The 27,898-nt window shown below is 40.2% G+C and overlaps 2 protein-coding genes across 5 annotated transcripts; both read right to left on the bottom strand.

Annotated features, from left to right (window-relative positions):
* Positions 1-26: 26 nt before the first annotated feature.
* On the bottom strand, positions 27-5,883 carry asb8 (ankyrin repeat and SOCS box containing 8). 2 transcript variants are annotated; one of them, XM_026920523.3, is made up of 4 exons: positions 5,675-5,883; positions 3,772-3,955; positions 3,228-3,332; positions 27-2,915 (listed from the first exon to the last, which is right to left on the bottom strand). In XM_026920523.3, exons 2-4 carry the CDS (start codon positions 3,898-3,900, stop codon positions 2,208-2,210), a joined length of 942 nt encoding a protein of 313 aa, XP_026776324.2. In that variant the 5' UTR covers positions 3,901-3,955; positions 5,675-5,883; the 3' UTR covers positions 27-2,207. The 2 variants fall into 2 exon arrangements, with proteins under 2 accessions (XP_026776324.2, XP_026776323.2); XM_026920522.3 differs by having other exon boundaries at positions 5,687-5,882.
* A 1,007-nt stretch (positions 5,884-6,890) lies between these two features.
* On the bottom strand, positions 6,891-26,338 carry LOC113530474 (La ribonucleoprotein 4). Of its 3 annotated transcripts, none has more exons than XM_026920519.3 (17): positions 26,205-26,338; positions 17,820-17,946; positions 17,550-17,678; positions 17,328-17,412; positions 17,104-17,240; positions 15,449-15,552; positions 15,237-15,347; positions 15,095-15,148; positions 14,792-15,001; positions 14,566-14,669; positions 13,503-13,544; positions 12,509-12,712; positions 12,138-12,189; positions 11,893-12,051; positions 11,221-11,345; positions 10,796-10,994; positions 6,891-10,173 (listed from the first exon to the last, which is right to left on the bottom strand). In XM_026920519.3, the coding sequence occupies exons 1-17, from the start codon at positions 26,328-26,330 to the stop codon at positions 9,778-9,780; spliced, it is 2,364 nt and encodes a 787-aa protein (XP_026776320.2). In that variant the 5' UTR covers positions 26,331-26,338; the 3' UTR covers positions 6,891-9,777. The 3 variants fall into 3 exon arrangements, with proteins under 3 accessions (XP_026776320.2, XP_026776321.2, XP_026776322.2); XM_026920520.3 differs by having other exon boundaries at positions 11,221-11,342; XM_026920521.3 differs by lacking the exon at positions 13,503-13,544.
* Positions 26,339-27,898: the final 1,560 nt, after the last annotated feature.

Genomic DNA, 27,898 nt, shown 5'->3' with positions numbered 1-27,898 from the left:
AATGAAGGTGCAGAGAACAGAGGAAGTTAATGGAGAGAAAAGGTCTTTATTTAACCGTAGCGCGGTTTCCTTCCTGGGCAATTTTTTGCATTCACTTTAAAAGGACGTCCTGTACTTTGTCAATGAAAAAAAAAAAGAGACGCATTTCTTATTGAACAAAGGTCTCGTGTAAGACAGGTCAACCTTTGTGTACAGATGTAAGCATGTGTTGAAGGAGAAAAGCCAATTTTAATTTACATTGGAAAAATCTCATCTGAACAGAGCCTATCGTTTACAGAGGGCCTAAGATCAGATTTATGCTATACAGTTAAAATAATAATAATAAATTAAGGTCAGTGATGTTACTCTGAGAAATATAATAGTCCTGATCTTTCCCATTTACACCCTGCTGTGATATATGTAATGCTTAAAAATAATACATAATAGTAATCTAATTATGTATATTACGTGTACGTTAAATAAAAATAAGGAGTACTGAAACATATTGTATACAGTATGTTTCATCATATATCGCCCCCTTCTGGCCAACAGCTGATCTTACCCCATGCACCAGACACACCATGAACATACCACTTTGCCCCCAGGAATGACCAGAACCACCACATTATGTGATGCAGGTTGGATTTTACTTGTATTTCATGAGGAGAGTGTGTTAAGTGGTTGGCTTGCACACCATACAGACATAAACATCACACTGGCTAATTTTCTACTATTGCTGTACAAACATAAATTACAGCAGAAACATGAGGAAAGATCAACAATTGAATCTGAGTACAAGCTTATTAAATTCAGAAATGCAAGATATCCGGAAAGAACGTGCTAGTGTTCTACCACTGATAAATCTGTACAGATCCCAAAAGGAAGGATTCACAAAAGCTTATCACACAGTACAAGATTTGTTCCCTCAGGGTACCAACAATGCAAATGTACCAACAAAGGTAAGACAGTGGTCTTTGTTACGCCCTGTAAACAAGGTGTAAAAGTACACTGCATGCTCTAGATGTTCTCACTAAAGGAAAAAAAAAAAACATAGCCTTGAGGGCAGCACCAGCACCTGTAGCCTGTAAGTTATACTGTAGCTCTTTTTTCCTGATAGTACAAAGTAAGTGGAAATGTCTAATAACGTAATTTGTCTTCTCATAGAATCCCCAGTTACAAATATAGTTTACATATCATTTTACATATATCTCAACTAAAATAGTGTCATCCACACAAAACGAGGCAATTATTCGTTATAAATTAAAATTATACCCTCAATGGCCAAAGCAAGTCATGGTAAAAAAAAAAAAAATATGGTTGTGAAGAATGTTACAATATATTAGGAATTCTTACAAGAGTTCATACTATTCCCCATGTTTGCTTCTTTGCAGTCAGAGAATTTTAGATTAGTTTTGTTAAAGTATCAATAGTTTATAACCATGCTGTTTATTTGTGCACAAGAGTCTTGATTTATAGGGAAAATACCAATACCAAAAAATCATAATGTCATTTTTTAACATTATGGGAAATAAATTAGGAGAAATAAAAATGTGGGTAACACTAAATCTCTGTTTCTATTACACTCATCAGCCACTTTAATAAGAACTCCTGTATTGCACAGTTGCTCATTCATGCAGTTATGCAATCAGCCAATCATGTGACAGCATCACAAAACATAAAATTAGGTGAGCCTGTGCCCACTGTAGCCCCAGATTCCTGTTCTTTGTGCCACAGGAGTGGAACCTGATGTGGTCCTTTGCTGCTGTAGCCCATCTGCCTCAAGTGTTAACATGCTGTGCCTTCTGAGAAGCTTTTCAGCTTGCCACGGTTGTAAAGAGTGGTTATCTGAGTTACTGTAGCCTTCTTGTCATCTCGAACTAGTCTTGCTATTCTCCTCTGACCTCAAGGCATTCCCACCCAAGTTGTGCATGAAATTCCCAGGATATCAGCAGTTTCTGAAATGCTCAAACCAGCCCTTCAGGAACCATCAACATGCCATGGTCAACGTCACTGAGATCACATTTTCCCCCAGTCTGACGTTAACGGAAGCTCTTGACCTCTATCTTTAAGATTTTATGCATCGTGCTGCTGCCACACAATTGGCTGATTGGATCTCGAATGTATGAACAGGTGTACAGGTGTTCCTATTAAAGTGGCTGGTGGATATATATTAATATACAGATTTGTCAGGCTGTTGTGTGCCTTTAGCGATTTGTTGTAGTACATCATTAATTGCTCTGCAGTGCATTACAGACAGTATGTTCTCCCTCTCTCTCTCTTTCTTTCCCTTGTATGTACCCAGCGTCTCTGAGGAGTACGTACTGTTTAACAGACTCAGGCAGCGGGAGCTGGTTCACGGCTGTGGGGAGGTACTGCACCCCTAGGCTGTTACGTACGGCGCAGCGGGCCAGATCTCTCAGCAACGCCGGCTGGGCCATCATGCTGGTGAGGCGAGCCAGAAGCTGTGGATGTTTACTAAGCTCATGAGGCATGGAGCCATCGGCCCGGCGAATCTCCATCCTCCCTGCAGCGCTGCACAGCAGCTCCAGACACTCTTCCTCCTGCTCGGAGCCCAGGCCACGCGCCAGCAGTGCCACCAGCCGTGAAATGGGAGTCTGGCCCTTCAGGTTGGTCACGTGAACCTGGGCGCCGTAGTCCAGCAGCACACGCACACTCTCCAGGTTTCCCTTCATGGCGGCCCAGCTGAGTGGCGTGTCGTTGTTGTAGTCACGCGCGTTAGGATGAGCGCCGCTCTCCAGCAGCGCCCGCACACACTCGGGGTTGTCTTTGAAGGCGGCCCAGTGTAGCGGTGTGTCCTTGTTGCCATCCAGGGCGTTGGGCTGAGCTCCGTATTCCAGCAGTAGCTCCACGCAACCCTCGTCCTTCTCTGCTGCGTAATGCAGCGCTGTGCGATTGTAGCCATCCAAAGCGTTTACCTGTGTGCATGATACAATGTGACTAGATAGCCTTAACTAGACAAAGCAAAATAATATGCACTAAACTGAGATTCTGACCTCTATCACTGAACTGTTCTGTCTAGTTACATTTACGCACATTCAAAGACATTTAAAAAAAATTTGCATACATGCACAAGGTAACCTGACAATAATCTGATAACTACCAAAGTCAGATAATCATATTATACTGTTAAAAAAATACACTCAATAAAGAATCTACAGTTCCAAGTTTATATTTTCCTTAAAAAGTGAGCCTTAAGTGCTGCATTTTGTTTGTCTCCGCTGTCGTACCTCTGCACCTTTCTCCAGCAAGAGCTCCACACAGTCCGCGTCAGCCACCATGCAGGCGCAGTGCAGGGGCTTCAGAGTGCCGTGCATCCTGTTCACATCGGCTCCCTGCGATTACAAGTTATGAGAAACCTCCAAATAAAATGTTTGTAGTAGTAGTTAATGTTCACCTTTATAAACGTTAGGTAATTTATAATCTTTATAATCTGTCAGGGTACAAGGAAGGCATGCATCTAGACTCTTCTCTGTTCTGGCACCTAGGTGGTGGAATCAACTTCCCCTAGCTATCCGAAAAGCTGAGTCACTGGCAGTCTTCAAACGATGTCTAAAGACTTATCGCTTCCTAAAGTATTTAAATTAGCACTTTTTAAAAAAAATGTATTGTCTGAGCACTTGTCTATTACCTCCCCAACAGAGTTTTGGACTGATGGTATTCCTAGTTTGTGAGCTAGTGTGCCAGTATCAGAATGTATTTTTTGATAGACTTCAAAGCACTGGATAGGGGCGTCTGCCAAATGCCGTAAATGTAAATGTAAATGTGCATTACCTTGCGTATAAGGTCCTCCACATTATCGTGTGGGAATGAGCGAATGGCTGCGATTGTTCGGATAAGCCTTTCTGAAAGGGAGTATTTACTCTGAATACTCTGCATGATGTACCACATAGTCGAGCTCATGTGGAGCGAAAGGACATTGCACCCTGGCCGGGTGACGCCTCACGTCTTTAACGAGCTAAAAAAACAAAAAAAAAAAACAAACAACAACAAAAAAAAAGACATGACATCAAATGACATGACAAGCAGGCAGCACTGATTAACACTAATAACTACAACACATCTGTAAATTTATGATCAGTGATACAATTCCTTATGCACAAATTGTTCCAAACCGATACATGGTCATGATTAATTAGTAACTTTAGATCATCATTTCTTATCCTTCTTTTGGAGTGTGAGCAGGAAAACACTAATGATGCTTTCATGTGCTATTAAAATGAATATAAATGATTAAAATGAATGAGTTCCTTGAAATTACAAGTGGAATATCAATGTTTAATACCAAGGTTTCTGATTTATTCTCCTTTAATTATGGTGAAGGAAAGAAAGTTTGGTAAGTAATGGTAAGAAATGTTTGTCCTTTACATACAACATACTTTTAGTACTCAATGATTAGGCCTTATACCACAGCACTGTTGAATTATTGAATCTAATTGCTCAGAAGGCGTTGATTAATTTTCTATAAAAGCAGCTTTGACAATAGTGCCAGCTCTAATTCAAATCACAGGTTCATATAAATGTTAAATAACTATCTGAACCAGCACAAGAGATAGAACACAAGTTATAGAATAAAACATGAAAATATCTTGAGCCTGTCTTAAATACAGAACTTATTTCAGGCATTTAACCACAAACCCATTCAAAAAAAAAAACAACCCATTGACTTAGAGAGGACGGAACCGGAAGTGCAAAACTGCTAACTCATTTCCGGGTTTTAGGACTCGCTCCTGCAGCACTCTGTTCTGCTCTAAAGCTTCTTTACATACAACACGTTTTGGTATGCAAATGATCGTGACGATCCTATGAATATGCAAATAAACCAGCGCATGACCTCATCCGGCGTTTTCTGGCGCCTTTTGCAGCGTGCATTAGATACTTTCCCCTGAAAGAGACATGGTGACGCTGGAGGAGTCGCTTTTATGTATTGCGTTAGAGCTAAAACACTCTTAAATATACAGAACACGAGAGGATTAGGAAACACTAAGTAGCCTCTTAGCCTCAGAGCAAAAGCAATGCCTTGTTTAATAGAATTACAGCTAATATTTTTACTCACACACACAAGCCCCAAATGAACGGTTTATTACTTTCATACCTGTTAGCATAAATAAAGCATTAACATGTCAAAGCTGGACGAACACAGCAGCTACGCTACATGACGGCTAGTTAGCTAGCTAGACACTTGTTTATATATTTTTAGCCACCACATTTTGTACAAAATTTGTTATTATGTCAATGTTAAGGCAGCAAACCAAACCTAAATAATAAGTGACCTGAACGTCATGTCAGAAAAACACTGGTTCAGCTGCTCGGATGTTTTAGCTAGGTTTGTTTTTGCTAGGTTTGTTTTTGCTAGCTAGCCTTCCGTGGCTAACCGGCTAATGCCTTAACAGCTTTAAACTATTTTTAGCTGTGCTTTTCGGTCATTCGGTCAAACTTTTAATTAAAATAGGTGAATACTCTTATTAAGGGTGGTACATATGAATAATAAAGGCGTTCATGGACACATGTCAGAAGCAGGTGTTAGCCTGTCAACATTACTGAGCTGAGCAAGTTGTTTTCCCGGATAGAGAGTAAGTATGGCAAAGATACATAACAGCCTTGAATTCAGAACGAAACGCTTTTATCTACATTTCTCTGGTAAGAAATTTAAAATCTAAAAACAAACACAACTCACTGGGAACGATACCTTTGAGTTTTACAGGTTTATCAGTCCAAAGCAGCAGCAGCAGCAGTCTTCCCTAATGAACAAACACAGCGCTGAAGGGCAGAGAGACTTTATCTCACTCACACACACTCTCTCACATATACACGCTCAGTCTCTCTCACACACACTCTCACATATACACACTCAGTCTCACTCAGTCTCTCTCTCTCTCTCTCACATATACACACTCAGTCTCTCTCTCTCTCACACCACTATAGAAAACACATTCTCAGCTAGCTCTAAAGAAAACACACACACCCACTCTCTCTTTAATCATTAGACTCTAACACATGCACACAGCCCATTCTATAGAAATTAACACATACACAATCCAAAATTTTTTAATCAAAGAACACACCTACACACAGAACACAATATATAGAAATCAACACACACTTAACAGAAATCAATCCACACCCACCATGCTTAATAGAAACACACACACTCTAAAGAAGTCATCACACCATGATAAAACACTGAAACCCTGTTGTAGATGGACAAATCCATGCATTTTTTTTACCCTAAGCAAATAATTTTATAATTTTTCCCTTTTCTCTGAAAGATGGCACTTGCTTCCACTTGTATGCTCCAAATGACAAAACCCCACAAATGTTTGAGCTGAGAAAATGTTTAAATACTTCTGTTGAAGTACTTATGTTTGTATGCTTATGTTACACTTGTAAAAATCAGGGTGCAGGAAATCTGTGCTTTTTTCCCCCCCTCCATAGTCTGTTACACCTCTGTTCTACAAATGATCTACTACATATATTTGCTTAAAAATGGAATATGTATACAGAGAAGGTGCATGAGAATGAAAGAGGGGGAACCATTTTAGAGAATCATAAGTTCTCCATAAAAGTTCACATTAAGTAGAAAGTGTGTAGTCGGAGTGGGATTCATTCAAAAACAATTAAAAAAATTATACCAGTTTGATCATCTAAAATATTCAAAAGTATGGCTATAAATAGTTTTAAAATGGTCATCTGTCATTCTTTACATACCCAGCTGTGGATCCCAAATATAGGCATCTCATGGCATGTGACTGTCTTACAGGAGCCGAGATGTGTGCATGTGCAGGAAGCAGTTCAATATAAATAACTAACATGATTTGGAAAATAAGTCTCAACTAGACTGCAGTTTAATAAGTCAAGTACTTAAAAGAACACAGCAATAAAAGAAGTGAAACTCCAAGGCCAAAACAAAATAATTTATTTTTTTAATGACATTTTATGCAGACAGCTAGAATGTACTGTCTCCAACACTTTCAATCCATTGTTATATTAATTCTTCCCTTTGCCACAGCAGCCCTAAAACCAATTAACAGTGAGAACCCAAACATTAAGGAGAATGCTATTCCTGTAGATTTCTGCAAGCCGCTCAATGTCATTATCTTATGCTTCTAATATGATTTCACATTACATTAACAGTAAGATTTTTTAAACAAGTTAGTGCATTTTGTTCCATTACACTAAACCACTAGCTGCTCAAATTCATTAATGAAAACAAAATGAAAATAAGGAGGAAAAAAAAAAAAAAAAAAAAAAAAAAAAAGAAGAGAAAACAATAAAAGCCCCAGTGATTCGTTATTTATTTACTGCATTACTAAGCCTCTAGTAAATGCGTCAAGTATTTTCTTTGCTGAAATCTCAAAAATATACAAATGTTAAATCTGTGATTCTCTCCCAATGTCATTTTGTACATAAGTCAGGAACATGGCCTACATAGACTGGGGAGGGTGACAAGGAAGGGATGGGCAGGAGGATTAAAATAGATTAAAAACTCAATTTAAAAAAAAAAAAAAAAGCCACAATACTTACAATGAATTCAACAGCAATACTGCATCTTCCTCTGATTACAAATTTAAATTAACAGCACCAGTTCACTTTCACATTGCTTTTCTTTTTCTCCCCCTCCTTTTGCTTTCTGGCGGTGGCGGAGTTGCTGCTTTGAAAAGCACATGCGACAAAAGGTCATCGTCCAGGAGCGACCGCTCATACACGCAAAAGCAACTCGTGTTTTGGTACAGATGCCAAGAGCAAAAGTCATTCTAGATCTGAGCACATTTTTTTTTGTGAAGGTCACTGATGTAAACCATCTAAAATGTCAAGACGAGTCTTCTGTTTGCGGGATAATCAAGGAGGACACAATAAGCATGTAGAGAGATTTCTTAAAGGTTTTGCTGATCTTGCAAAATTGCATGAAATGACTCTGGTGTATGATAAAATGCCCAAGACCATCAATATGCAGCAGGGTTCAACCAAACAAAACTAAGCTTTCAAAAACAAAAAAAAACAAAACAAAAAAAAAAATTACATGAAAGGAAAATATGACTTCCATCATTCATTTGTTAACATTTCAATGGCCTGCACTAAATGTGTCATCACTTATTTTCACCAGGGAAAGAAAAGTAATATGATCTCCATAATCACCAAAAACACAAAGCCATTTAAAAACAGACAATTGTAGTTAAATCAGCTGATGAATCAGGATTTGTGGACAATCACGTCTGTGCTGGAAGCACAACAAAAATCATACTTTCAGCTTTTCATCCTGTATCCGTTGTGCTTTGCACTGTATCTCAAGGTTAGGAGGAATGAACCAAAACATTCACCATTTTAGGATGTACCACAATTTAAACCGATTTTTACAGTGAAATCAACCCATTTCTGTACAGCTGAAACAATACAGCATTCGTTATTCAATAAAAATAGGCCTTGGGTTTTCCTGACCTAAATCACTATCACACACCTAAGCACAATAGCTACTAATCATTATAGCAAGGGTCCTGATTTTAAGAATAGTGTGTCGCCCAAAACGCAATCAAAAGCAGCTTCATCTCTGCCTCTTAGCCCAAGCCGACAATCTTGTAAACAGAGTCATGCGCCTGACTGATTATCAGGAAAAAAATGAGCTTGCTCAGAAGCCATTTTGGGACAATAATGCACACACACAGAGAAAAAAAAACAAAAAAACAACTGAGATGACAAAATACTTGAGTGTCTATGTACCTGACTGATATTGTGATCTTTCACAGGCTGTTGGTTACACAATCTAACTAAAAATAATAATTAAAGAAAAATAAAGAGCGAGGGAAAAAAAGGAAATAAAGCAAACCAGTGATCCAGCATTATAATTGGCAGGCTCCAACCTCACGAAGTGATGTATATGAATAATTACTGAAGCGCCACAAGCCAACGCATCTTTTTACACATTTCTACACAGCAGCTCTTTTGATTCAGGGAGCTTAGATCAGCCATGTCAAGCAAAAATGATGCAAAATTCCAGACCAACAGCAAGCCTCACTGCTGTTCCTAGCTATCTGCCAATCCACTCAAGCAGGCGTTGCATTTTCTAAACGGGATCTAAATCCCAAAACTGATTCATCAACACTACTGCAAAATACATCCTTCCACTCAAAGAGCAAAGTTCATGTACATCTTTCACTCCCTCCATAACATCGCATTCCCAGTCACCTGCCAATGCGAATGGAGAAGAAAGAAAAAAAAAAAAAAAAAAAAAAAAGGAAAATATTAGTAGAATCCTTGCATGTCAAAGTGATATCTTTGTATAGGTACATGACTGTATGCATGTTCCTTTTCTTCTTAGTGTATATGTTCTTTGCAGACTGCTATTATTGATTCAGCTCAACAATAGCACTGTGAGCACTCAGCTGTTACGATGCCCCCAGTCTCTCCGCCTCCTGGGTAACACGCTCTCATCAAGAAGTGGGGAAAGAAAGCCAAAAAAAAAAAAAAAAAAAAACCCAAACAAAAAAAAATTACATTCTGAAGGGGCATTGTCAAGTTGAGAAGCGCACTTTTTCCTATTTGATGACTTCCTTCAACAAGCTTATAACTAGCTTCCAATGTTTTTTGATGCCCGTACGCCAGGACGTCTCCGTCTGTGCATTGTCATTTCATGAGATTTTCCTGTGGATGTGCTCCAGGCAAAAGAGGTGGCTATTATTTTAGATCTTTAAACTTTATATTTCATCTCTTTATATATATATATTTATATTTATATATATGTATATGTGTATATATTCATACATTTGTAAGGATTTAGTCGAGTCTTTACTTTGGCGATATAGGGGGGATGTTCTGCTCTTTGCCAGTGTGTCTGGAGGCTCCTTGGGGTGAAGTGCGGCGCGTGAACTGAGGACGCCTCTGCTGCTCGCGGAGTTTGAAGCCCCCCGTGCTGGCTCTGGGAGGGCCGTTGCTGCGGTAGAAGCCCTGCGAGTCGCGAGCCGGCCGGCCCTCTCTGCTCTTACAGTCCCCCCCACGCTCCTGTGGCCGCTCGGGCCTCTCGCTGCCACCCGACTGCTCGTCCACCTTATTGACACGCAGCTCCCTCAGAGGCTGCGAGGTAGAGCTGGCGGGACCGGGGCTGACCACAGGTGGTGGAGGTGGTGGTGGGGGATCCTTGGGGGGGCGCTGGCACACCTCAGCGTAGCTCAGTTTCCGAGGCTCCTAAGATAAGAGACAAGATTTCATCCCAAAGCTAAGACCAAAGCTTATTTTCAGTGGCCAGTAAACATACGGTAAATAATAAGCACGATATAAAAAAAAGCAAACAAGAGTTGTGACAACAAACATACACTGGACTGGTGTTTAGCCAAATAGCATGTATTGCCTGCCTTTATGGCAAAAGGGCGACAACATAAACCAGACCAGAACATGTAACTATACAATAGACTTCTGTTTCATATATCATATAATGTGACTTAAGAGTCTTATACAAGCAAAAAAAAAAAAAAAGCTCCACCCTTCAAGCAATGACACGCACCAGAGAGAAAGAGAAAGCGCTTGAGGTGCAAGATTATATATCAATGATGTTTTAGGTTTTTGTTAATTTACGCCTGGTTGTCACACAGAACTCTGGGGTCCAGATAAGTCATAGCTGGCCAAAAAGAATTTGAACTCAAGGAAACAAACTTCAAGACTCAAATTGTTCACTATTTTGTTACCTTAGCACACTGATCTTGAAACTGACTAACCAGAGTGTGAACAATATGGCTACAGGAAGTGAAGATCATCCAGATACTGGTGTGCAATAATCAATTCAAGTTCTATAGCCAATGAATGCGTTTACCAGTGGGGCGGGGCTGGGGTGGCCAGCGTTGGCCTGTGGGGCTGCAGGGTTTGCGGGACTCAGCGGAGTCTTGGAGACAGGAGCAGGCTGAGCCGGAGTCGGTGGAATGGCTGAGGTGGTGCTCGAGTTCACAGGCATCTCTTTATGGACCAAGGGCTCAGGTTTATCCAGTTTCTTCTCCTGAGGGGTTGCGCTTGCGCTAAGAACCACATGAGGAAAATGGAACAAATATCAAACAGCATTAGCTGCGTCTTCAGTGGGTGTGTTCATACAGTTACCCGGTATAATACTTACACATACACTGTTTACACTTCATATACAATAAAGACTAATAATACATGAAGCTAAATAAGGGGATGTAATAGTGTGTGTTAATATAAACCCAGAATCAACAGTATTATCCGTCTTGCCCTCTTCAGGCCTACCTGTAGCTAGGAGGATCTGCAGTGTGAACAGCGGGTTTGCTTGCAGTCAGTGCAGGTCTGGGGACTGTCTCCTCAGAGGCCGGAGCAGAAGTGCTCACAGTGGATTCTTTGTTTGAGTCTGACTGCTGGAAGAGATTAAGTCACAATAAAATCAAATCTAAGAGCTTTTCATGAAAAACAGAAAACAGATTGTTGTGTATTTTTATAATGCAGTTTTTTCTCAGACCCAAGATTGCTTGGGTTTGTTTAAGTTTTGTTTTTAAACCTGTGTGAGAGCAACAAAATCTCTGTTCCACACTTGGGACTGGACACTGAATAATGTGACAGGTTCAAAATGTCACTGTGACAGTAATAAGCTGGCATTTGTGGTGTGAATGTTTGGACTGAGTGCATCACACACGCAAGTGACAGCCAGCATCGCTAAAACTCTTCTACAACGAGACAGACATGAGGACGTGTTGTGCACACAGCACTACACTTTCAAAGCTTGAAATTCTACACAAAGTTTAAACGGAACAAAAAATCATTGTCCATGTTTGTACAAATTGCATGCACACAAGTGAACTCTTGTGCATGAGCCATGACTCAAAAGCAAACCTAGCTTCTCCAAAACGGGCTCAATAAATCAGTCCTGAGTGCAGATTCAAGTATTTGAGCCAAGAGTGAACTCACCTTATCTCTGTTGAGACCCCGTACCACGTCAGACATACGGTTCTCTAGCACTGGCTCTCCCTGTGGGCTGCCTGAGCATCCAGGGAGTGGAGGGAAATTGGAAGGAGCCAGGTCAAATTTAGGTGGTGAAACCTTAACTTCAGTGAGCGGAACTGGCTTCTGCGGAAGAGAGAGCACGGGGGAGTAAATAAAAAGCACAGTGTGTTATGATGAAACAATAAAATGTAAAATCCTGTGTGTATTACTATGGTTCGTTCGTCCTCTCTCCTCCTCCGAGTCGCTCTGTACGTATTCCTCCTGTAAACAGATGGTTACTCCTTCAGTGATTGCCGGGTGTCAGATTCAGTCAACTATAAACTCAGATCAGGTAATCACAGTGCGTGTTGGGTTTAATACAGGGATTAGGGCTTTTTTAACAGGCTGGGCGTTCACAAAGAATTCTGGCATAGAAGTTTCCTTTTCCAATTCACAGGTGTCGTTTTAAATATAGGCATTTCCTACATCAATAACGGCACTAATTATTTCTGTATTTTTTCATAGTGCTTATTAGGACCAATCCATGAACAAGTTCCTGACTTCATGTGGCACCATTTGTGAAATGAATCATGAATCATACCGTCCTCTTCCAGCCACAGTGCTGTCATCGTTTGGCTCAGCGGAGGTGGTCAGGTGTGGGAAAGAGGAGCTCAGCTCAGAGGTGGCCAACACTGAGCTACTGCTGGCAGGAGGCTGTGGACTGCGGAGCCCGTCCACCACAGACACTGAGGGGACAGTGGAGGCCAGTCCATCATTCACCCTGGTCTGGGGCTTCACGTGGTTCCTGCTTAAGCACAGGTTTGCATGAGATACAACTGCACCAACTTCTTGTGCTATTTAATAATAAGCAGATTTGGACAGGTGACAATGAACCATTGACTCAGGTAGCATGCACTAACTACACAATATAAAACAGTGTCTGCAAGCAAGTATGGAATGGCATCTAGTCACCGAGCTATTCTCTGGCAGTGGGATAACTTTGACTTCTCACAGAGAGCAAAATTCATTTCCTAACAGTTTATATGGTAAAGATTAAAGTGTTGCTTTAGCCGAACGGAAATTGATAATGTGCCCAAACACGAGACATTATAATTTGAGGCTCTTCAAGTCAAATGTTAAAACACTGGCCAGGAAGATACTTCATCCCAAAAAGTTTTCTGTTAGTCTGAGAGCTCCACTTCCTCTTAAAGCACAGTAAAGACACCGACAGAAAACAAAAGGTTAGTTATAATGATAAAAACTCAGGAAAAAGACGATTCTGGCCAGAATGTTCTCATTACCAAAACAATGATTGCCAGTTGAGTCAAATCATACTAAAATCAGTCTTGGTGTGTTGCTCAGCTGGAATTTAAGTTTATCAACACACCAATGCAAACCTCACAGCCAAAGTAATATCACTTAATGTCAGTTAAATCACTGAGAAAGATTACCAATTCATTAACATAAAAGATTGTTTTGCTTTAAAATGGTGAGATTTATGCTGTAGACTCATTGGATGGTTGAGTTATTTCTGACACATGAGAAGGATGGAGTGATGATTAGACAAATAATATTTCAAGCTTTAACAGCTGTACCTGAAGGTATTTATTACATTCTTTCTTGAATAGAGTGGGACACTGTGGGGACAATAAGAAAGCCAAGGTAAAGAGTTTAAAACTAATAGGTCGCATTAAAAAAAAAAAATAAATAAATAAATAAATAAATAAATAAAACCACCTGAACAACTAGTTAAGGGGTGGACAAATCACTAGCCTGGGACTAGCAGATTTTGAGTCTGGGCTTTTTTCATAGTTGTCTGACAGACAAGTAGCTTCAACAACCACAGTACTAAGAGAAACCTTACTTGCTAATGGCTTTTGGGGAAAAGGTTCCCACGCTTGATGGTGGTGAAGCTTTAAGGCATGCTACTCACACTGCCTGCTGCGCTACACAAATTGGCCGATGGTAGAAAGATTTTAATAGGCAGATTAATTACTGGGCACTGGTGACACCATAATCGAGCAAAATAACATCCACCACAAAGCAGTCATAACCCTCCTGCTTTCTACATGGAGTCACCCCACCAAAAAAAAAAAAAAAAAAAAAAAAAAAAAGAAAGAAAAGAAAATCGCCAGCCAAAACTTGAATAACATTTGTTGCTTCCAATGTGAGGACAGAACATCACATCTCAGAGCCGAAATATTTTGTATCTTAAGAAACTTTCTGTCGAGTTTGCAAACACAATGTGCTACATCAAAACTTTATCAAGAGAGCATAAGGATTATGGCTACACACCCCTCCCCTGCCATGTGTTATGTAATGTGAGCTACCACTTTTTAGTCTCATCTGTTCAGTTTCCAGGCAACTAAAACACAAGACTGGGTAGCACACTGCAGCTTTCACTTGCCTGGTGGGCTAGGTAAAGGATTTATGATTTGTCCACCTCTGTAGTTACACTTTTTAAGCTTTATATAATACATATTTTTTTTAAAAAGTGTCAAGACATTCATGAAATTAATTTATGAAATTCAGAATTATAAATAAAAAATAATAATAATAATAATAGCATTGCAGCTGGTACAATGCAAAACAGTAAACTAATAGCCTTGCAGCTACAGCATGTTATACACCAAGATAAAGGAACCCAAAAGGACAAACCGGTTTCTGTTGAAAGGGCGTCCAATGTTGAGAGAATTTGAACCAGTTTTGTAGTGTGTAGCTGTGCCAAATCCATTGACAAACCCGCTGTTAGGAAAAGGTGCCTGTGATGAACAGAAGACACGATTATAGGTTCGAAATGAATATAAGTCATATATGCAATAGTCAGCTGTTTAATCAAGGCATCATGTTGCTTTTCAGACGTAGCTCAGGTAGAAGGCCTCACCAGAGGAGTCTCGAAGTACGGAGTTGGAGATGGAGTCCAGGTCGGAGGGACAATGCCGTAGAGATACTGCTGCTGTGGGCTGTATATAGGCTGCATGAAGAGCGGTGAGCTGTACTGGGACTGTGTGTGAGGCTGCTGCTGATAGACACTGCAGTCCAGGCTGTGGTAGCCGTTCTTTGCAAAGAAGGTATTGATGGCTTTTATTCTGGCCTGTGAACAAAGGCACAATGAGTCAACAGGCCAACTTTATTCTGCAATTTATTTTCTTTTGAAAAACTAATTTCACATATTTACACAACTCACCATGATGGGTTTTCCCTGAAATGTTTTGACTTCTTCCCTTAAGTATTTATATGCCTGAAGAAATACAGAAGTGATTTAACAAAGATGAAAAACATGTCGCATATGAGAGCAAAACGCCCACCCTGTATATCAAGGCTCTCACCTGTTGAGCATCCGTATCCGATTGGAATGTAATGTACCAGTTATTGTTGTGAGCAAACTCCACACTAATGACCTTCGGACAGTTGTCATTCTTGAACAAGGCCTCCACTTCCTAATATGAAGACCCAAATCAGAGTGGGTGCAAAATTAGGTACAAATGAAGTTTATTCAGGAAGTCCATGAATTTTCCCCACACTTCCACAACATTATTACCTCCACAGGGGTCGTTTCTGGAACCTCTCGCAGAATGATGATGCAGCGTTTGTGATTTGGCCGCACTTTCTCGCCTTTTTCATCCACTTGAACCATAGGAGATGCTGAGCAGAGAAAACAGGCGAATTAAAGAGAGGCACACAACTAGGGCTTCAAATTAACACCTTTCATATTATAGCACTGCTGAATTCTTCAAGCTGAATAGTCAAGAAGGTGTTGATTAATTTTCCTTAACAACAGCTCTGACAATAGCTGTCAGCTGCAGGGCAAATCACAGGTTTATATTAACGTACTCGCTCTAATATGTTCTGGTTCAAAGGTAACCGCACATTCCCAGGGACTTGATGCTCCACATAATTTAGAGGTAATAATAAATCGATTAAAAACTGCACTGTTAACATAGAAAAACGTGTAATTGTTGATATGGTGAAGTTTTATTTAACATTTTTGGAAGGAGTAATCTGTGATCAGAGGTAAAGCTGTTCCTTTAAGTCTTTAGGGTGGAGGGTTTTGTGGTTCCTCAGTGACAAGCTGTCTTTCTGGCTTAAGTTCAAAAGAGGGAGAAAAGAAAAGAAAACAAAAGAAAAGGCAGCTGCTGTTTATAGCTTATAGAACTAACTTGTTTTTCTTGGAAGTTCCAAAACATTAAACATAACACTTAATGGACAAAAAGTAGTGCATCATTCTTTAATAAAATAAATTAATCACTAGCAAATTCCTGTGGTACAAGAAGAATAAAATGTGTGTTATTATAGGAAAACAATCAACCGTAGGGTTGGACCCATCACACCATCCCCGGTCGTTGACTGTTTTCCTATAACACCACACCGCCAAGTGTATTACTCCGTACTTATCATTTACTCGCCACTTTCTGGTGGATACGCCCTCACCCAAACTGCATAGTGTACATCTATTCTGCCTTTTTCATTCAGGCTTCATCTTCAGCAACTGCTTTATCCTAATCAGAATATGTTTTGCCTGTACATCATTTTAATTTGTAACAAGTCATCCATTTTTTCCCCCCCCCAGAGTATGACTGTCAATGCAATCTCAAAGACTGAAATTGTGTTTACTATATGATTAAATCTCACCTTCGAAAGGCCAGATTTGGCAACATATAGTTGGTGTAAAAAGATTGGTTCAAATAGTCACTGAATGGATGACAGCACACCATGATCAAGAATGTGTGAAGAAGGAAATTATGAAAATGAGGAACAGCAAGAGAGGAAACAGTGGCTTCAATGAAAGTAGCAGGCAGCTGGCAAGTAGGTTGCATAAGCCCCAGTGAAGTTTACATTTTGCCAAGATTGTCAGCTTTATGACAATGAGAATATTTAAAATATACAAGTAGGAGATGGCTTCATGATTTCAATGCATGAATTTGGCAAACCTGTTCTTATTGGACATCCAACTTAGGATGAAGGTGTTGCGCACCACACACAGTTGCAACAAAAAAGTTAATAAGTTAACTGGTAACTAAAATAACTTTACAGTGTAACTTGTTACACCTGTCACAGAAAGGTGTTGTCTAATGAATGAGCTGCTAAATGTAACCCATGCAAAAGAGCAACTTCAGAACAACCGTCTATACAGAACGTTAATGACCAATGTGTGAAAGATTTCTTTTCAAGTTTAATCGCAGCACAGACACTTACATCTCAACACATCCAAGATAAGGTCCATATCAGTGGTAAGAACCTTAATTCCTTCCATGCTGGCAATAGTCCAAATTGGCACAAACTGGTCGCTGTCCATTTGAGAAATCAGGTAAAGATCCTTCGATAAGTTCTCCCTGTTAGACAGAGAAAAAGAAGCTGAAACATGCACACTCTGCCACCCAAAGAGAATTGACTGCAAAGCCTTTAAAAGCTGCCCGTACCTGCTGAAGCAGAATTCCAGCTCTTTCTTCAGAGACTCGCGCAAGCTTTCTGCAGAGAGAGGCTGATCTTCAGACAGTTTGGATTCTGTACAAGAAAAACATGCAGATAGAGCACAGAATTTGGCTATTATAGTCCAATAACTGATAGCACACATCCCTGAGGAAAAAAAATAAATAAAAAAAGCTTTTTAGAAAGTTTGATCAAATCAGTGTTCTACTGACCATTACACCCAGTCAGAGGGTTTGGGTCAGAGGGGTCCATGCCGTTGACAATACCATCTGCTGTGGCAGTGGTGCTGTTGTCCATGAGAACTGGGAAGCCAGGTGTGTATGCTTTACATCCAGTGGACTCTGGAGGAGGGGGGTTTAAAAAAAAAAAAAAAAAAAAAAAAAAAAAACACCACAGTCAGCCCAGGACACAGCATCTTTATCATCCACCACAATAATATTTAAAACATTTCTGATCAAAACACTATGAACTCTTGTAGTTACCTTCAGTTATGTTCGACTGGGACCAGGGGGAGGCCTCAGTGCCATCCGCAGGAGCCTCACTGGATACAGTGGGCATCTCCTGCCACACTTTGGCATTAGGGTTCAGACCAGCTCCCTTCGAGGTAACCTGGACACACAACATGGCAGTCACATGCACAGCTCACTCCAACAACTTGGCGCAGTAACGTTAAAATTAAAAGACAAAAAGCCAACTGACTCATTTCACCCCCTTACCATTTGACAGTAGAATGAAGTGTAACTATAAAGAAGAGCATCAGCCTTCACCAGCAGCAGTAAACCGTTACCAATAAACAGATGGAGAAGTGTCACATGGTACACAGTGGTACTCCTACTAAACTGGTGGAGCAGATTAGGGATTATGTAAGAGCCGCCTCACTGTTGGAGTCCACGGATAGCCGGCTTATCCTGACTATTCACACTAGGAAGATAAAATAGTACACCAGCAACCAGATAGCCAGATAACCATTCCCAGTGTTTCCCTTTATAATCCTGAATACTACCATCACATTTCACATAAGCTACAAATAATCACAGGCTTTTCTCTAAAGTTCCATGTGGTTGATGGAGTCTAAAGAAGGATCTCCTTTATAGGTTCACTTTTAAAAATAAGGAATACTGAATGTGGGGGAGGGGTGGGAATCACATGATTATAATTAGCACTACATTTATTTGACTGTTTATCAGCTACACAATTTTATCATGGAGCTACCATGAAGGTCACCTTGCACGTATACAGGTACTGGCTGTAATTTACATCTGTTGCATGTGCCATGTGTAAGCCCCCTCTTCTCCAACCACCAAAGAACCAGCGCTGATTAGATGTTATTTCAGTGGTGGGCCATTCTCGAGGGGGGATGCTGCTGTGGTACAAGTCTATCAGAAGTGTTGCTGGGGTTTTCAAAAACACACCAGTGTCATTGCTGGGGTGAGAAAGCGACCCAACAAAAGCAGTGTTGTGGTCAGAAACTGACAATGATGAAGAATAGCCGATTATTAAAACACACACTATGCATAGCAAAAGTTAAGCTATAGACTCCGACTGTACATCTACAGGAAGGATTACAAGGTTGGTGAGCGCATGGTCCGAATACTCGAATTCAGACCCAGAGTGAATTCTGGGTTTGTTTGGGGGGTGGGGCTAAATCACAGGTTTGTGTTCACATAGAAGATTTCCTTCAGAACTGTGAATAGGTTCATCTGTTTGCTGTTTAGTATTTTCCTTCGAAACCAACACTTCAGCGGCGAAGGACGGTGCTTTGTGGATGCGTGGCATGTCATTGTGCACAAATTCCTGCAAACAAGGAGCCATTCTCGTACAAGATCTTTTGCCATGCAGGCCATAATGAGACATGCAGTTATTTATTTTTTTATTTTATTTATTTATTTTTTTTTTTACACTGACCTCAGTGCATGCACTCGCACCACAAAGCTGAGCTAATTACAGTGCTCCAGTCGTGTGAAAGTCTTGTATTATATAGCAGTAACAATAGCAACACTTATCCCAGCACCACAAAAGTGGATATAGGAAGTAACGTGACAAGTTGAAGCAATCACACTACTTACTCCAGGCTAGCTTCTGCACCTGATGTGAACTGCTCAGAGTTTTGGCTGAATCGAGCCCATAACACTGTTTAAGTCGGTTCTCTGGACCGCTCCTGGGATCAAAAACGGCATTCACAATTCACCAACTATAGCAAACGCTGGAATCAAACGACCCGAGGCCTGAAAGTCAAAAAGACCTAAATATACAACGTGTGCCAAATGAATAAGTCAGTGTAAATAGATTTTACGGTCTGATAATTCTTTTTTTTTTTTTTTTTTAGCTAACTAGTTATAAACACTACTTGATACCACCAAATTGACAACTATGACTAAACACATTTTTTAATAGCTCACTGGGCCTTTAGACTTTGACCAGACTTCGAACCGAGCTTAGACGTAATAAGGATTAGAACCAAACAGCCGTGTCCAATGGGAGAAGCGTTTACTGTTGCTTAGAGATCCCAATACTCCCCAGCGACAGAGAGCTCAACAAGATCCACTAAACCAATTTAAACCAAAATTACGTTCTTCTGATAAACTGGGCCATAGCTATGCTTCCTTTTGCAATTTTAAAATGGGCTGTGTTGAAATGATTATAATTTTTATGGTCACCACTAATGTTCAGTAACACATTTTATGCACATTCCTGATGACATCTTTTCTGATACTCCATTACCAAGAGCATTATAATTTTTTTTTTTTTTTTTTTTAAATACTCATGTAAACAGTATGTATTGTCTTTTTCTCAGACCTAGTGACTGAGCTCACTACCTAAATAATAATCAGAATGCATTTGTATCATACCTCATTCATCCCCAATGTATTATTTGCCATGCACCTAGTTGGACTATGTGTTAAAAATAAAATAATGCTGCTATTACTTAATACAGTTATTGAAGGTTGTTTAAAAGAAAAAGATTCACCGAAAATGATGCTTTTAAAAAAAAAAAAAAAATACAAAAAAAAAAAAAAAAAAAACGCACACCCCCACATATTTTGAGTACCAGAGACTACATGAACAAGGACCACTCACACACTTCTCTTCCATAAATAGTACTAAATTACAACGTGAAGAAAACGGTGGTGAAAAAAGATTCAGCTAGGGCAAGCAAGGTTACAAAATGCAGGAGCAGTTTATTCATAGGCTGTTTATTATAAAGCACACCATCCTCCTTCTGTAAAAAAAACATTAATAATAAGGCTTAAAGAAACAAAGCATGTCTATCTGTGATGTATTATCGTTCATCCTCGTGTGGGATCTGACAAGTTTGTGTAATGTCTCACTGTTTGATTCAATAATTTAAGTCTTTGTTGCTCACGTTACTCTAAACCAGGGGTCATCAACTGCAGCAAAGTATTTCAGCAGACCAAACTGAGTAACTGGCTGTAGTTCAACAACTCTAGCTTTTAAAACAGGAACTGATTCGACTTGATCGTCTGTTGCAGTTTATCCACTCACATGCATTTATGAAAATGTTTTAGCTGAAGGCAGCTCATCAGGCCAGAGACTAGCTACAGGGCTAGGACGAAAGGGGACAGGTTTCACAGACTTAATAGATTTTTAATCTTATTAACCCTTTCTTGTCTGATTAACAAACCAACATGGCTTGTTTAAAAAATAAATAATAAAAATAAAAAGAATGTGAAAACAGACTGGACAGAAGTGCATTTAATCTCCCGGCATCAAATACAAAATGTCTTGTGTTCAGTCAACAGCGCTAGTCAAAAAAGGTACTGTGAAGCACCACTACGAAACATGTAACTATTTTATAGCTATAAACACGACGATCCAAAGTAATCACTAATAACCAAGCATTAAAACTTCAGAGCTTATTAGGACATTTGTAAGCAAGAATTTTTAGGTAACCAGACCAAATTGTACTTGAATACCCCAGAACAACCAGAAGTCCATAATGTCCATATTTAAACAGAATCAATTACATGCGAGTCTGCAACAAAAACCTAGAAATACATGAATGCGTATAGCTCCTTCTGCATATATACACTCCTGAGCTTAAAAAACAGAAAAAAGTGCCATTTTGCCAGTTACTAGTCCTGTTATTGACTTGAACTTAGTACTGCACTAATGTTCTTCAGCATTGTGAGGCTGTAACAGTTAAACTGATGAAAATGAGAAACATAGCATTAAGTGAAACTCCACGAGTTACTACAGCATTATTTAAAGTTTCGAGAGGAGCTACAAATTCATCATGATCCAAGGAAAATCCACTCTGCATACATGTCAGATTAATAACACAGTATTGCTTGTTTGCTAATCAGAGCACACTTCAGAATACTGAAAGGCCCAATTCAAAGCCAACTGTGAATGAAATTCAGGAGAAACGGCTATTATCTACCTCAATTTCTTCACTATGACATACTCACCAATGCCTTCCAGCATGACCTTTAATTTAAAGAGGAAGCTGACGTTCCAGACATTTATTCATCTAGTGTCCCACATTATATTCGAGTCACGCTGGCTTTGGTGCGATCTGCTTTAGACGAGCATGCAAGTTTCAAACATTAAAGCTGTTATTCTGTAGACGTGATTTTCTCTGCCGTCATACACAAATCAGCTTCCTAGTGCAGCGACCCCCCACACTCCGTCAAACGGATATCGCAGTCACTTTCCAGTTCAAACTCAAACAGGAAACTATTCATGTATTAAACCACACTGATCTGGCACAGTTTACAGTTATTTCTGAATAAATACTTAAAAAAAAAAAAAAAAAATTTCTCAACTGGGTTATGATCATTTCCTTTATGCTACTCTATCAAGATCAGCACTTTAGATTGCTGCTACACACCAAGATTATCGCTTGTTATAACTCACAAACTGTGTGCTGGAATCATGATGTTAATTTTCATTTCTGCTTCGTGGAATGCAAATTTAAAGAAACTTTTAACCTAAGGGTGGGTGAGGTGGACAAATTTCATTACGACGCTTGACATTTCTAACAAACTGCAGCAGTGATGTATGTAAAGGAACAGCTTGAATATTTTCCCCTTAAACTCAGCTTAAGTCTTTAACTTCCCCTTAAAAAAATAAATAAATAAAATAAAAATAAAAAAATAAAAAAGTTAATGAACCAGCATAAGCAGCATACTGTCTGAAAGCAGATTTGGTCTTCACACTGCATGAAATAAATCTAATCACTGTTAACAACTAATGTTTGGTAAAGTCTTGTTTCCGTTCAGCCCGACATTTTCGACCCTCAAGCTAGCGCATGCCATAATCATCTCTATTGTTCATTACATTTTGGCTTATGGTTTGATACGTCGTTTCTGTCTCGTGCATGTTGGCATACAAGCTGAAGAATAACGCTACTGAGGGGCCTGTTCTGTAAAGATATATAGTAGTACAGCAGGCAGATTTGCACAAGTTACTGTGGTGATAACTCTTGAGGTGTGACCACACAACTCTGAAGTGCATCATGTTTAAACCTAACCACATACATATAGCAAACAAAAACTATTTTGCAAAAGTCATTAGGGAGGGTATTTTTCTTCTTTTTTGGTTCTCTGACTGTTAAGCCTACTTGTCCACCAGGAAACCAGCACAAACATGAAATCTGCTTGTCTCGGGAGCTACCGTCAACATTCACATTCACTGTTCCATTATTTCCGATGAAAAGCGAACAATAAGCAAACAATTCATAGAGAGAGAGAGAGTACAAGTAATTAACCAGAATTCTGTCTGAGCACGCTTACCACAAAGTCCCCTTCATACACACTGTTGCCTCACACAGCTTATACGCGAGGCCACAAAATGCCAGTGCAGTCGTTCATGTACAGCATTCTCTATACCGTGATACACCACACCTCCTGCTCTGTGTCTGCCTGGCCTACAATTTCAGGGTTTAATTGCGTGGAACAGGTTTCACTGGTCACACGCAGCATATGTTAAACAGGGGCACGGCGCTAATTAATGATTAGACTCTATAGGACAAAAAACGACTGATGACTGCTGATACCAAGAACCGCATCACCGGATTTCTGTGAAATTTCTCAACGCAGGTGAGAGCAAGTTGATTTGAAGAATAGGCTACATTTTAACATCTCACGACTGAGGCTGCCTCTTTGTGAAACGTGTTTCACAAGACCAAACGACACACTTACAAAAAATTACTGTAGCTTAGCAGATGAACAAGAAAAAAGTTCCACTCTAGTTTTCTAAACATGAACAATCATGGCTTCTATAGCACATCTTCAGCTCTTTGGACCAGAGACTAGCTACAAAGAGAGCTAGAGTGGTCAATAAGATGTTTCCACACTTCATTGTTTTTTTTTTTCTTTTCTTCATTTACCTTTTATAGTCTGGCTAGTGAAGTGATGACATGGCTTGTTTAAAAAGCTGATGACAGAAAAAGATAAATGAAAAGAGAAGTAGGGTTCACCCGCTGCTTCAAGCTCAAAACTGATGTCTCATCTGTTCAGAGTAGAGATGTGCATCAGGACACACACACCAAAAAAAAAAAAAATTAGAGAGAGAGTCATGCTCACATCTCTATTTCATTGTCCATGGCGCTAGAGTTAAGCATTAAAAGGTAACTGTAGTCTCCATTCAATCAAAAAAACTGCTTGATTCTTCAGTATACAACTGCAGAAGAGTAATGATTTATAACTGCACTATCCAGTGTCACCCAGAAGAGAACTGGTTCCCTTTTGATTCCGGTTCCTCTCAAGGTTTCTTCCTCATGTAGTCTCGGGGAGTTTTTCCTTGACACTGTTGCCTCAGGCTTGCTCATTAGGCATAAATCTAAATCTTTATTTAGGTTATCAGTAAAGCTGCATTGTGACAATGTCCATTTTTAAAAGCGCTATATAAATAACATCAGATTGAATTATATACTGGACACGACACTTACGTGAATTCCCAGCATGTGTCTGCTCATCAGAGTTAAATTAGCACACGCAGTTGGATTCTGTATTGACGCATTGCAGCGTCAACATAGAGTCAGCCTATTTCAAGTTGCATTAGGTAAGATTAGCCTTGTTTTTTATTTTTATTTTTTTTTCCTTCAAGATTAGATCTAACAGTTAGGTGGGTTCGACATTTGAGTGGTCCTCACCCATATTCATGAAGCTCCACCCCCTGGATCTAAAGTGGCCTGTAGAGTAGCGTGTCTATAAAATGACTGACAGGAAGTGCATCCAAACACAAACAAGCATCTTGGACAGGAAGTCAGTTTCCAAACAGGTTTTCTCAGCGACTTAATACAAATATGCCAAGACCACGGCTTAACGTGTTGTTTTTTGTTTTTAAAATCATGTTCTACATATCTTGCAGGTTTTTGTACAAGTAAGGAGTTTTTTTTTGTTTGTTTGTTGTTTTTTTTTTTTTAAATCAATGATTGCACCTTTAAATACTTCCCAGTCTTTATCTAATGAGTATTGCGTTCACACTGGAGTAAGGAGTAAGTATATAACCCGAGATACTGCAGGCAACACTAGTCCTGATGTTAAGCCATTAAGGATTTAAGAGACACCGTGACCTGGTCGTCTGTTTCTCAGCTGCTCTGTTAAAAAGCAGAAGTGCAGACTCATGAAGCATCTTCTCGTGATATTTTACACCAAGTCCAGCTCTGTACTCTGCCCCCTGATCCCAGCACACCAGTTTTTAACTCAGTACACACACACACACACTGCAGGAGTCTCCACGAGGCAGGACTAATTGATTTTAGAAAATCAGCCTGGTTTTTCAGCACGGCTCCAGCTTGTGATGCTGAAATATTTAGTAGCCGGCACATGTCACATGGCGGTGGGGGCGCAAGTGTAAGCAGGCACCTGCTCCAAAACCCGCTTCAGCTCCTCCTCCATAACAAGTCGCTTCAAAAACAGCTGTTGCACACGATCACCTTTTAACCACGACATAACTGCAGTTAAACACCTTCCACTGATTTCATAGCAAGCTGATATGACAGGTGTTTGGGGGGAAAATGATACACCTGATACAGAAGTTAGTCGATGCGTTTTACAATTAAAAAAACAACAACAAAAAAAAAAAAAAACCTCAGGCCCGGTCACACAGCAGACTGTTTCAATAAGTGGATAAATACATCATCCACATACATCAATAAAGCCTGGGCTTTAATATATTCCCTAATGAAAAGCTGGTCTGTATTGTTTTCTTGGTGTAAATTAGGGTTAGTCGATGAGACCCGTGTCATATGATTGACTCAGGATATTAGCATACTCTCACAGGCCTCTGATGATGGCCGACCTGACATTAGCCTGCTAGCTAGCTAGCTAACTCCCAAGCGAAATTACTGCTAACAGCGATGATTGTGCGACTTGGTCGCTGATAATCCTGTTCACACACACACACACACGGTTAAAGTGAAGTGAAAAGCGCCTGACACACTGCAAACATGAACGCTAAGGTTAGATGTCTGACTGCTGGCGTTTTAATTCATTTAACTGACGCATGAAAGTGTGCAGAAGCGACATGTCTGATGTCTGGCGTTGTGTAAAGTGTGAAATTGACACGCTTGGGGTCTTATTTGAGGTGTAAAGTTCAAAAGAGTGTAAAAGAAATGAGTCATCGACAGCCAGGCTAGCAAGCAAAAGCCACTAACCTGACTAGCAAATGACGCCTTCACGCCATGACCAACGGCCATTTAGCTAGCCGTGTGTGCTAACCAGCCGAAATTAACACCTGGCCTTATTTAGCTCGGCTGCTAACTTGGCTAAGCGTCGCACGGTGCACTTTCTACGCAAGCTTTTTTTAAATGCTCATTTATCATTTGGTGCTGAAGGCTGCGAGCGCGGAATAGAAGAGGGGCTAACATTAGAGAAATGAAGCGTCAGGCCCTGACTCACCATACTGCCCGCCTCTGCAGCCCCGACCTCCTCACGGGCTCTCGGTCCCGGCTCAGCCTCCCCGCGGGCTTTCAGTCCCGGCTCGGCCTCCTCCTGCAGCGGCTCTCCGCCCTGGTCTGAATTCATCGGCCGCTCCTGGCGTCACTGCTTCTCCTCCGTCCTTCTCTCTCCGGCCTCTCCCACGTGTGTTACCGCTTTTTTTCCCCCTCTAGATAATCTGCTAGCTAACGAAGGATTACAAACAGCCAATATACAGCACTCTGCTATCTAACAGGATACTTTATCTGCTTTTCCTTATTCAGCTAGTTCTGAGACATATGCTAGCTCGCTACCTGGCTAGCTAAGACTAGGAGCCACCGTATGGGCTAGCCGTCTTGCTAGCTAGCTAGCTGACTATCAATGCATCGATAATATGAAGCAAGCTCAGACTGGTTGGGAAACGAACGACGAAGACGACGATGACAAAAAAGCAAGCGCGGAAAAGCTCAGAGTTTGAGTCTAAACGCTCTTTCTCGCAAACAACACAAGCGCGGATGCCGTGCGGTACATTCCGAAAACGGGCAACCCGAAGCGGACACGCAGGGGACACGCACTTTGCCTACGAGTGGGCAGACATTAATGCGATCCGCCGCCGTCCCGACTTCCACCGCGACCTCTTGATGCCCTCTGAAGCCTCCTTTAACTTCCGGTTAACGGCAACCGTTTTTTAACAACGGTCCAGCCCAAAATGGCGCCATACTCCCTACTTAGGTGCACTACACAGCGTAGGAACGAATCGCTTGTATTTGCTATATGTAGTGCACTATATATAAAAATAAATGCATTTGTCCGTCTCCCTTTAACAAACATGGCTGTCAGAAAGATTTCCTAAAATAAAAGTACCGCTAATAATATCAGCTCAGCGCATTTTTTTTGTTTTGTTTTGTTTTTTTTCTCAAGATAATGAACAGTTTATATTAGTCATGTCCACACTGACTGATTTTATGTGAATTTATAAGAAACAAAAGTTATACAGATATATATTTTATTCAAAATGGAAGCTTTTGTAATTAGACCCTTGACAAAGGGGGAAGGAGGAACAGGTCCTCATTCAAGCTATGAAGTGTTTAAATAGATTATGTAATGCTGGAATAAACCATTTGAGTAACCAGTAAACCAGATCATTCTCTGATAGTCATAACATGTGGCCTATTCACACTGCAGGCATCAGGAATAATCTTCACTGCATGAATCACTTTAGACTAGATCATTCATTTACCAGTTGGCTGCGTAATCCAGGTATTACATCTGAGAGGCACAGTTACAGTCTGCACATGGCTAAACCCTTACACAAAGTCCAGTTAATAACCTTATAGTTCTCAGTAATTAAGTATTCAAATATCTACTTGATATCAGTGACTCTGATTACCTTTTAGGAACATCACTATGGCTTATTGTTTTCAACTGCATAACAGTTTTTGGGCAGTAGCTCACTATAAAAGGTATCTAATGAGTTGTGCTGTATGTGTCTTATGTTTCATTAATAATAATCTTGTGCAACGAAACATTTCAGGGGACATCGTGTCTACCTAAAGAGAGCGAAGCAGCAGTGCTTTAGTCCTGTAGTCTGTCCAGCTCTCTCACCTTCTCATCATGTAACTGAGCTACCAACGTCCCCCTGTAACATCAGCACAGCAGAAGACTGACACTTTTTC

This window comes from Pangasianodon hypophthalmus, chromosome 16 (genome assembly GCF_027358585.1).
Source record: "Pangasianodon hypophthalmus isolate fPanHyp1 chromosome 16, fPanHyp1.pri, whole genome shotgun sequence".
Classification (NCBI taxonomy): domain Eukaryota; kingdom Metazoa; phylum Chordata; class Actinopteri; order Siluriformes; family Pangasiidae; genus Pangasianodon; species Pangasianodon hypophthalmus.
Note: the sequence above shows the minus strand (reverse complement) of the source record. Positions and strands in the feature narration are given on the sequence as shown.